Raw genomic sequence first — 12,054 nt, 5'->3', positions numbered from 1 at the left:
TTACTTCCTATTGAATGGTGTTTCAAAAAAGGTAAAATAGTGTGTAATAACATTCTAGTGATTTTTTTAACGTACTGAAGTTACAAAAAAGTAACCAACTTTTTTCGACAAACGTTACTAAAAAGTAAAAGTCTATAGAATGTTACTAAAGTTGATAGAAAGTTGATAAAAGTTCTAAAGAAAGTAAGAAAGCATTTTTGTATGTGATGTGCAATCTTGCACATACAAGCAGACGCTGGGCTGATGACGTGGCGTGGAGTCGTGCCATTCCGCAGTGTTGCAAACGACATGGAGATGAAGTATTGGAATGCGCACTCAGCCTGTCCTTGAACTACTTTATGCCTATTTTTTTAAATATTTCAGGATGTCCGCGCCTCTTTTGTGCGAATACAGTTGACACTAGTAATTTTGCGAATGGGCCAGTTGGCGAAATATTAGCGCTATACACACTGCTAAAGACGCGGCAAATGATCAGTTAAGGGCTACAGCAAGAAAGACAAGGTGATGGGCATCGTCAGCCTCCTTTTCTTCGCGAAGCTGTCGTGTGTTACACCTTAAACAGCGCGCCTAGCAATGAGGCCGTTGACGCATTTGCCGCATTTGACCTTCGCGCATGTTGAATAAATGAGGCGAATTGAATCATTTGCTTTCATTGTGACTACAAAGGATAGCAGCGGATGTGCGCGCTGAGCACAGGCGGACATCCGCGTGCTTTAGTGGGCGGGCCTAGAGAACTGTGTGGACAGTGCAAGTTAAGGAATTCGACGTGACAGATTTCGCAATGTGGCCAGAAATATATTTGCAAGGCAAGATATCTTTAGGAAGGGGCTCATGCAGCAGAATTTAAATATACCATATTCGGCAACTTGGCTTCCATGGACGGGAATGCATCAGTTGGCGTTTATTAAGACACCCTTTCCCTTGTGGCATGGACACGCGACAAAATTATACAGGCTGGAGACTTAAGGTCGTTCGCGCCAAGCCTAATATCAATGTTCCTTAGCAAAAAAAAGTGTGTTACAGCTTCATGAATCACTTAACTGTAGTTTGAACAAAAGCGTGGGATGGGTCTCGGTTTTCATTGTGGGCTTTCGTTTGCGCTTCAATACCGTAAGTAGGCAGGTGCTTCACAGGGTTGTCAAAAAATAAATTGTTTACCTTTCGAAGCAACATTACTGTACAGAAGTCCCTGAAAAAGGCTGTGATCGCTGCGCAGAGCTTGCGGAAATAATTGTTGTTCCATGCGGCCCGTGGCTGCAATTGCTCGACCGCATTTCTTAGCAACTCAGATGTGGTACGGCATGGGGCATTTATACACAAAAAACGCCAGCACTCGACAGAAGGCAAGCAGAGACAAACTTGTTCTCGACCAAGTGTGAGTTTTCTGTAAGATGGCATTGCCAACTTTCAGGGGTTGATTTTTATTCACGCATTCAAATCATGCATTGTGATAGGTTGCACGTTGCAGAGTCTGCTATGGCCTCTACTGTCCAGCTTTGAGAGCATGTACGACCAACTGTCGCTCCAGATTTATTAAGAAACTAAACTGACGTTTCAGCGAAGTCTAAGGCATGGCAAAAGTGCGTTTTCGACAATGGGGCTGCTGCTTCGGCGAATAGATAAATCATACTGTGTGCCAATGCACAAGGGTGCTTTTCGCACTGTCTCTTTGCTTAGGAGCTTAGTCGCGCTGAGTGATTTTTCGAGTGACGAGAAGGTAGTCGCGGAAAGAACCACGTTTGTTATACTTGTTCGTGAGAAATGTGATTGTGTTCACAGGTAATCTCTTTCCTCAACCGATGCTTTGTGCAGGTCATCTCCAAACGATCTCAGAGTGACTCGTTTCAGCTTCTGGGCCGCCCCGGTGGAATTTTCGGCTTTCAAGATTCATGGGAGCAGTATCGTGTTTGACTTGCTGATGTCTGTCGCCAGAAGCTCCATCGAGAAGGCCATAGACAAGGGAATGAATGCAATGATGCTGCAGATCGTGGAAAAGTTCGTTAGCAAGGTTGACCTATTTGCCATGCACGGAACCCCACTTCAAGGTATGAATATCAAGATCAAGATTCCAAAGACAATAATTCGGTGGGGCGTTGCATAATACAGTTCGACTAGTTTGAATGGGTTTACCTCCATTCTCGTTGCCTCTCTACGAAAACTATTTCCCAGGGAGACAAAAGTGTTCCTATGTAAGAACATTTCATTCGCATGTTGCTTCTCGATAATGTTTGCGTGCTGTGTTCTAAGCAGTCTTTCTGACACTATTGTAGCTACGCTAGGTAATAAGCCAGGTCACAGAGCTTACGATATTTTATCACGCATGCAATCACTATTTTCCTTATCCGCCTAACTTAGAATCACTGTTTTACAAGAGTCAAGGACGTCGAAAACTTGAATCCACCCTAATCAAGTGCTATTTAGATGCCCCCTTACTTAGACATCTCTAATGCACTATGATGTCTTTCTATGATGTATGTAACATCATAGAAAGTTTAACGCACTTGAGGAAGAGCGCAGTCCTGGGATTCTAGAGGCGCATTTGGTGGCTCTTTTGCGCAGCGAGATCTGTGATAGTTTCGCAATACTTTTACGGCCATATGCTCTGTATATTCCAAGTCGACATTCTACACCCATCCTCTGCTTTACTATTCAAACATAACATGCATACGATTACTCAATGTAGCTTCCCAATACTCAAGCAAGAAAACACATGGACGAGCTACATGAAGATTTTTGGAGCGAGTACCTCGCCACTATAAACAACCTTTTGAAGACAAAGTACTTTGCGAATTAGAAGAGTGTTTCGATGCCACTAGTCAGCATTACAGCAGATTATCACGCTTTAGAGGCAGCACAACCCTACCCGCCACCTTCTCGATATTGTCACGTGTCTACAAAAAAGACTGGCAACGTTTATTGGGGACAGCTAATTTTTGAAAAACAATGGCGACGGCATCAGGCTATCGAGCGGACCAGGGGTAGCACGCGCACTTTTTCCTTGTTGGCCTTGCTGTCTCTTCTTTTCCACTGTCCCCACTACAACAGGTGGCATTTCCCCTCTTCAACAAAAGGGAATTGGCTGGATTTTAGGAAACGAGGTAAAGGGAACAAAAACGTTGTGAAGGCAGATGCTGGTGCAGCAAGAACACTGCAGTGACCACCACAGGAAAGACACAAGTACAACAGAGATGAAGCGTGACGTGCAGAATCTAAAGAAAAAGATGTAACCGCACTATCTGCACATATCTGCAGACAATCTGCGCACTTTTCTCTCATATCACTAAAGAACGCCTAGAGGCTGTTTGGAGGGTGATGAACTCTGTCTTGGGTCGCGACAAGAAGCATATCAATCCAGAAACTATTACAGTTGTAATGTGATGATTTACAGTTGATTGGGATGATCGCCTTCCTCTTCACCACACAGTCAATGGTCAGCAATAAACCATCAGTTGGAAGTTAGCACTCCCTCCTTCCTCCGTTCCCTTTCATTACCCCTTCCACCATCATTCTTGCTCTTTCTGAGCTGTGCTAGAAGCTTAAAAAAGTCATGACACACCAAATGGCACGCTTTCTCCTGCTAGTTACCGTAAAAGCCACGCTCTTGATCAAGGAACTGTGATGAAAGTGCTACACCGCGTCATATGATGGCATATGGCTGACATTGTGGACTTTTTCGTCAGCCGCGCTATTCGAAATGCACTTCGCGGGTGCTATATTGACGTGTGTACTTGTCTTCATCGGGCGACAGGTTTTGCCACCTAACAAATGTTATCGCACAGCACGGGACGCGCCTGCATGTATTAAAGGGCCGTTTATAGTCCGACGTAACGCGCGCGCGCGCGCACGCTACGTCACGTCGGCGAAAACGACACCTCTATAGTCGGGCGCACCGGCGTAGCCAACGTAACCGGCGGCTTCCAACGCGCCCCTACGGGCCCGGCGCCGATATGGCTCCGGAGCCATTCGCGCGTCGAAGTCGGCGGAACTCTCGCACCACAATGCATTGCGCGCGAAGAAAAAGGCGCCAACACAACTCCGCAGACGGCTTTTGCGAACGGCGCGCGACTTGGCGAACCTTCTGCGCATGCTCCGAAGATAGCAGCCTACGGCGCGCGCGTTGAAGTATAGAGGGGATGGCATCTCGGCTGGCACAGCGCAACCGACGTAGCGTGACTGACCGCGAACGACGCTCGCCCGCGCGCCGATAACGTCGGACTATAAACGGGCCTTAAAGGCCCGTTTATAGTCGGACTTAAAGGCCCGTTTATAGTGCGACGTTATCGGCGCGCGGGCGAGCGTCGTTCGCGGTCAGTCACGCTACGTCGGTTCCGCTGCGCCAGCCGAGATGCCATCCCCTCCTTCAACGCGCGCGCCGTAGGCTGCTATCTTCGGAGCATGCGCAGAAGGTACGCCAAGTGGCGCGCCGTCTGCAAAAGCCAACTGCGGAGTTGTGTTAGAGTGTGCTAGAACATCTGAGTGAGACGAACGAGGCGCTCAAAGCGAGGCGCTGGCTGTCGAGAGAATAGAGGGCGCTGTGATCGAAGTGGATTGGCTGGGCGCGCCGGCAGACGCGGCGCAAGCTGTGCGCTGGGGCCCCTTCTGCGGCGTCTTGGCTGTACGGGTTGATTCTTTTTATTCAAACAGGGGTCATTGGCGCAGTACGGCACAAGATAGGCCCCGAGGTGTTTCGGAACGCTTGTAGTCGCTTGACCGTCCCCTCCGTGTGCGCGTCGTAGCGGGCGGGCGCGCGCGCGCTGGCACCCGCTCGCACCCGCTACGTTACGTTGGCGAAAAAAACTTCTATAGTCCGACGCACTGCAGCGCCGACGTAACCGGCGGCTGCCAGCGTGCCCCGACGGGCCCGGCGCAAATTTGGCTCCTGCTCCATTCGCACGCCGGCGCCACCGACTGCGTCGACCCACAATGCATTGCGCGCGAAGAAAAAGGCGCCAACACAACTCCGCAGACGGCTTTTGCGGACGGCGCGCGACTTGGCGAAAGTTCTGCGCATGCTCCGAAGATAGCAGCCAACGGCGCGCGCGTAGAAGTATAGAGGGGATGGCATCTCGGCTGGCGCAGCGCAACCGACGTAGCGTGACTGACCGCGAACGACGCTCGCCCGCGCGCCGATAACGTCGGACTATAAACGCGCCTTAAAGTTATCGATGCTTCTATCCGCTGTCTGTTGTAGCCGAACCTTGGGTTATCTGATTTCATCGCTTGACGCGAATGGTATAGAACTTTGTAGAAGGCATGCGGGTCCCGACGATTAGTCTAGAAAATTCGATGACTACTGTATAAAAGCCGACGCGCTTGACCCGCTGATCAGATTTCCGACGATCGCCGAGCGTGTTCGCCACTATCGTTGTGCTATAAGTGTAGCCTGTTTTGTGGGCACAGGTTCGCCCAATAAAGGTTAGTTTTGTCGTTCACAGTATTGCTACTGTGTTATTCAACGTCACCACCACGTGACACCTGGTGGAGGTGCTTTACGTTCATGCACCGGACGCCCCCGACAAGCCGTAATTCAAGCCCGGACCGCAAAGACAACACCAGTGCCGTCCCGGAACATCGAGCAAGCCATCGTCTTCAACAGCTGCCCCCGGAGCACGGACTCCTACCTGAGACCAACACGATTGTGTCCAAGGCAACTCCAATGACAGCCCCAGCGTCGCCCATCGTGCTGTAGCAGCTCAGGGAACCACCGACGTGCCGCGGTTCCACATTTGAGGACCCGGAAAGCTGGCTGGAAACGTATGAGAGGGTCGCTACGTTTAACAGCTGGGCAAACGACGACAAGCTGCGACATGTTTATTTCGCATTGGAGGACGCTGCCAGGACGTGGTTCGAGATTCGAGAAGCCACCTTGACGACGTGGGACCTGTTCCGATGTGGCTTTCTGCAAACATTTACAAGCGTCGTGCGAAAAGAGCGAGCCCAAGCTCTACTGGAGACCAGAGCGCAGCTGCCGAATGAGACGATCGCGATCTTCACTGAGGAAATGAACCGTCTGTTCCGCCACGGCGACCCGGAAATATCCGAGGAGAAGAAAGTCCGCCTGCTGATGCGTGGTGTAAAGGAAGAACTTTTCGGCGCAATGATACGAAGCCCACCGACGACCGTAGAACAGTTCCTTCGCGAGGCCACCAGCATTCAGAAGACACTCTAAATGCGGAACCGGCAATTCAACCGCCGCACGAGCTCGACAAACTACGCCAGAGTTCAGTAACTGGCCACCGACGACCTGCGCGAGACCATCAGGGCAGTCGTAAGAGAGGAGCTTCAAAGGATCTTCCCTTCATCGCAACCTCAACTGGCCACAGTCACCGAAATTGTCAAAGAAGAAGTTCACCGATCGCTCGTAGTTCCCGAGTAACAACCACAATCACCACATCCCCAGCCAGAAGCAATGACCTACGCCGCCGTCGCCCGCCGTCAAGGTCCCCCTCCATGACCGCGCCAGGGCCCTGCAACGCCGCAATTCCGTCGAGCACCGCCGCCGCCGCCAGCACGCCCACCCGTCGCCCACCCGTCGCCCAGCGCAGCTACCCGAGGAAGACAGACATTTGGCGAGCCCCCGAACACCGCCCGCTCTGCTATCACTGCGGAGAAGCCGGCCATGTGTATCGCTGATGCCCATACCGCGACTTCCGTCAACGCATGCCGCGACCGCCGTCAACGCGCCGCGTCCACAGCTTGGAGAGCGCCTACGTGACATCGCCGACTACCTCGCCGCTACTCAATGGAGCCATCGACGACCGTCCCGTTCGCCGTCGCCAGGCCGCTACCTGTCACCGCAGCGCCGACCATACACCAGCCCAGCCCGGGGCTGCTCTGCGAGCCCATATCCGGAAAACTAAAAGCAGCAACCGATGGAGGTGCGGTTGCTGGTCGTCGAACTATCGAAGATCCTCCACCGCCGACGAAGACGACGAAGAAACGATCTCGACGACCTAATGACGACACGCCGCTGTCGCAAAGAAGTCGGGAAGCCAAGACTACACCGACGAAAGACGACTTGACGACGTGACGTTCCAGCCTCAGTGCAACACGACGCAGCCGTGATCCGACGCCAAGACCCAACTGCAACGCCAGACAAAGAACCACTGACCTCGACGTGTTTCTCGACGGCCACGCAGTCACTACCTTAGTCGACACAAGGGCTGATTACTCCGTAATGAGTGGACACATCGCCGCCCAGTTGAAGAAGGTTAAGACTGCATGAGAGGGTCCCCAAATTCGGACCCCTGGAAGACACCTCATTACCCCGACTGGAATCTGCACGGCAAAAATTACCGTTCATAACCGGACTTACCCTGCCACCATCGTTATCCTCCAACAGCGTTCGCGAGACGTCATTCTCGGCACGGACTTCCTGAACGAACACGGCGCAATCATTGACCTGACGTCGAAGTCCATAATGCTGTCGGAAGATCGAGCGATACCGCCGGAGAGCGCTAGTAGTCACCATACCTTAAGTGTGCTCGAAAGTCAAGTCAGCATCCCGCCTCGCTCCAGCATTGTCATATCCGTAGGCAGAAAAACGGCTGCCGACGTAGAAGATGTCATCGAGGGTGACCAACGTCTACTGCTAGACCATGAAATTTGCGTCGCAAGAGGGATCGCTCGACTGCATGGAGGGAAAACTGAAGTGTTGCTGACAAACTTCAGCCCGGAGTTCAAGCACATCAACAAGGGCACGACGAGCGCATACATCGAGGAAATTCTGGAAACCAGTAATGCGTTTGTCCTCTCGGATTCCGCCGCATCTGCCCCGACGACCATGGTTCCCGAACCAGACTACGACATTAATCCAAGTCTCCCCCCGATTAAGCAACAGCAGCTCAAAAGTCTGCTCTAACGATACAAAGGCTGCTTTTCGACGTCATCGAGGATTCGACAAACAGCAGTCGCCAAACATCGCATAATAACCGAGCAGAGCGCTCGACCACTCCGCCAGAGCCCTTACCGAGTTTCGCCGCGAGAACGTGAAGCTATAAGACAACAAGTCGACGAAATGCTGCGTGACGACATCATCCAGCCATCGAAAAGCCCGTGGGCATCCCCTGTTGTCTTGGTGAAGAAAAAGGACGGCACCTTACGTTTCTGCGTCGATTATCGTCGACTGAACAAAATCACAAAGAAGGATGTCTACCCCCTACCACTGATAGACGACGCATTAGATCGGCTCTGCAACGCAGAATACTTCTCGTCGATGGATCTCAAGTCTGGCTACTGGCAAATAGAAGTCGACGAGAGAGATCGCGAAAAGACCGCCTTCATCACGCCAGACGGCCTCTACGAGTTCAAGGTCATGCCCTTCGGACTCTGCTCGGCGCCTGCAACATTCCAGTGCGTCATGGACACGGTGTTAGCAGGATTGAAGTGGCAGACCTGTCTTGTTTACTTGGATGACGTCGTCGTCTTCGCGGAAAATTTCGACGATCACCGTAGGCGGCTTGCGACAGTACTAGAGGCCATCAAGTCATCAGGGCTCACTCTGAAGCCAGAAAAGTGCCGCTTCGCTTACGATGAGTTTCTGTTCCTAGGCCACGTCATCAGCAAGTCTGGAGTTCGCCCCGACCCGCAGAAGACAGCTGTCATTGCAAAGTTCCCGCAGCCCATCGACAAGAAGGCAGTGCGTAGATTTCTTGGCATGTATGCCTACTACAGGGGATTTGTCAAAGACTTTTCACGTATCGCTGAGCCACTGACACAGCTAACTAAATGTGACGTCGAGTTCAAGTGGGAAACACCGCAGGCCGACGCTTTTCAAGAACTCAAACGACGCATGCAGTCGCCGCCCGTACTTGCGCACTTCGACGAGCACGCCGATACCGAAATCCACACTGACGCCAGTAGCCTAGGCCTCGGTGCCGTGCTAGTCCAGAGAAAAGATGGTCATGAACACGTGATAGCTTACGCTAGCTGCTCGTTGTCAAGAGCGGAAGGCAATTATTCCACAACCAAAAAGGAATGCCTCGCCATCGTTTGGGCTACAGTGAAATTTCGCCCGTACCTATATGGCAGGCCATTGTAAGTCGTCAGCGACCATCACGCTTTGTGTTGGCTAGCAAATTTAAAGGATCCCTCAGGACGGCTGGCGCGGTGGAGCCTAAGACTCAGGCACGTACCCAGGGGGGGGGGCCCTCCCGAAATCAAGTGGCTTACCCCCCCCCCCCCCTTCTCCCCACCCACGCCACCACTGCTCACACATTCCTAAAGCGCCGCCAGATCAATGTTGAGACTTCGCAGCTGTTCATCGGTCAGCATTATGCTGCCTTTTTCACTCCTTTTAGATGGCGGTAATTATCGGCATCTCTTGTAATCTGACGGACAGTTCTCTCGTAGATTCCGCACCCACGCGATTAACTCGAGATGCGTTCAGTTGTCACCATCTATTCAACCGTCACGCGCATAGCTGTTGCTTTTGTTAGTTCAACCTTCTTTGTTTAGGCTGATCCTGGGACCATGAGAGGGATGCGGCTGTTACCCAGCTGGTCTGTACTCTCATGGAACGAGTTGCGGCCGGAGAAAACGCCAATTGCGTTTAACTTATCCCCTTGCTTCATTGTTTCCTTGAGTTACGGCTCGCCGCGACGCTGGCAGATGCCCGGAACCATATACACGTGATATGGGTTAGATAAGGTGGGAAATAAAATAAAGTGAAAAAGCGTCCATCATGAAACTCTGCAAAACACTTAAACCCATAAGTAAAATGACTGTCGCCCGTTACCTCATCTGTCTTTCCCTAACAGTATAGCACTTTTCGTGCAAAATTGGCAACTGGAAACAAAAATCGCAAGGAGTCGAGAAATTAAGCGATCTACTAAGGGAGAGAGCCAAGGAAACAACCAAACTGCAAGCAAAAGCGAATAATAAAAAAGTTAACCGTTGTTTATGAGGATATTTATGGATCAACATCTTTTTATTCAAAAAGGAAGTAGAGAAAACGCCGCCGGAAGTGGAGAACAATTAGTTGTTTTGAATTACGCTTCTACAGTTATCGGTCGAACCGCCTCACGTAGCCACTTCTCTGCTGTGCTTATGTGGGTGTTTTTCTAACCTTGCGCAGTGAGCGCAGTACGTCTAGAATCGCAGAGTCCTGCGCTCTACGCGGTTGTATTGGACTGGCGGCCGCACAGCGTGACGCAATTAGCGGAACTGTCAAAACTGATCAACAAGGCGAAAATAACTGATATTCGAAACTATAACATGAAAAAAACTGAAGAAGCCGTAAAAAATGAACGGAGCCTGAAATAAGTAAAAAAGAAACCTGGCATAGGACAAACCATGATGTACGCACTAAAAGATATGAAGGATAATATCAGCAGCAATCTCGAAGATATAGTAAAAGCAGCGGAAAAATTCTAAGCTGACCTGTATACAGTACCCAGAGGAGTCACGATAGTTCACTTAGAAACAGTAATGAACAGGATACTAGAAACTCTCCTATAACTAGCGATGAGGTCAGAAGGGCCCTGCAAGACATGAAACGATGAATAGCGGGATGATAAGGTGGAATAACAGTCGATTTAATCAAAGATGGAGGAGACATAATGCTTAGAAAACTGCCGGCTCTTTATAGGAAGTGTCTATCGACTGCGAGGATCCCAGAAAACTGAAAGAATGCAGACATTATACTAATCCACAAAAAAGGAGATGTTAAAGAATTGAACAATTATGGGACCATTAGCTTGCTCCCCGTATTATATAAAATATTTACCAAAATAATCTCCCATACAATAAGGTTAACACTGGATTTTGTCAACCAAGGGAACAGGCTGGCTTCAGGAAGAGATACTTTACAATGGATCACATCCATGTCATCAATCAGGTTATCGCGAAATCTGCAGAGTACAAAAGCCTCTCTATGTGGCTTATATAGATTACGAAAAGGCATTTGATTCAGTAGAGATATCAGCAATCGTAGAGGCACTACGTAATCAAGGAGTACAGAATGCTTACGTAAAAAGCTTGGAAAATATTGCTACATGCGTGAGGTATTTGTTTGTTTGAACGAGGCGCGTAGGCGCCATCACTCCAGAAAAGAGGAGGAAGAACGAACTGGGCTCGCGCTGTGAATCTAACCGGTCAGCGCTGCAACCGTTGTTGTAAATATAATCTGTAAATAGTTTCTCGTCTTACTGACTCGTCTTTAGCGTTAGAATATCTACAGAGGTTATACAGCTACCTTAATTCTACACAAGAAAAGCAGGGAGATACCTATAGAGAAAGGGTCAGACAGGGAGACACAATTTCTCCAAAGCTATTTTTTGCGTGCTTAGATGAATTCAAGCTATTAAAGTGGGAAGGCTTAGGAGTAACGATCTACGGCAAATATCTCAGCAACCTTGGGTTTGCCGATGACATTGTTCTATTCAACAACAATGCAGACGAGTTACAACAATTTATTGGAGACCTTAACAGAGACAGTGTAAGAGTGGGTTTGAATATTATTATGCAGAAGATGAAGATAATGATAAATAGCCGGGCAAAGGAACAAGAGATCAGGATGGCCAGTCGGCCACTAGAGACTATGAAGGAGAACGTTTACCTAGGTCAATTAATCAGAGGGAACCCTGATCATGAGAAGGAAATTCACAGAAGAATAGAAATAGGTTGGATCGCATACGGCAGGCATTGCCAGCTCCTGACTAGAAGCTTACCATTATTATTGAAAAGTAAGCTGTGCAATCAGTGCATTTTGCCAGTGCAATATGTCCAGTGCCAATGCATTTGCCAGTGCATTTCCCAGTGCATTTTGCCAGTGCATATGGGGCAGAGACTTGAGAGCAAGTTAAGGTCCGCGCAAAGAGCGATCGAACGAAGATTGCTAGGCGTGACGTTAAGAGAGAAAGAGAGCGGTTTGGATCAGAGAGCGAACGGGTATAGACGATATTCTAGTTGACATCAAGAGGAAAAAAATGTAGCTGGGCAGGGCATGTAATGCGCCGGTTAGATAACCGTTGGACCATTAGGGTTACAGAATGGGTAACAAGAGAAGGGAAACGCAATCGAGGACGACAAAACACTAGGTGGAGCGATGAAATT

The 12,054-nt window shown here is 49.8% G+C and overlaps 1 protein-coding gene across 2 annotated transcripts in view; it reads left to right on the top strand.

The window, feature by feature from the left end:
• The window catches only part of LOC139054791 (uncharacterized), a 65,204-nt gene that overhangs the window by 32,492 nt on the left and 20,658 nt on the right, over window positions 1–12,054 (top strand). For both annotated transcript variants that reach the window (XM_070532408.1, XM_070532407.1), the window contains exon 3: window positions 1,813–2,045. In XM_070532408.1, the coding sequence (XP_070388509.1) occupies window positions 1,813–2,045 (233 nt within the window). The remainder of the gene's footprint in view (window positions 1–1,812; window positions 2,046–12,054) is intronic.

This window comes from Dermacentor albipictus, chromosome 1 (assembly GCF_038994185.2).
Source record: "Dermacentor albipictus isolate Rhodes 1998 colony chromosome 1, USDA_Dalb.pri_finalv2, whole genome shotgun sequence".
Lineage (NCBI taxonomy): Eukaryota > Metazoa > Arthropoda > Arachnida > Ixodida > Ixodidae > Dermacentor > Dermacentor albipictus.
Note: the sequence above shows the minus strand (reverse complement) of the source record. Positions and strands in the feature narration are given on the sequence as shown.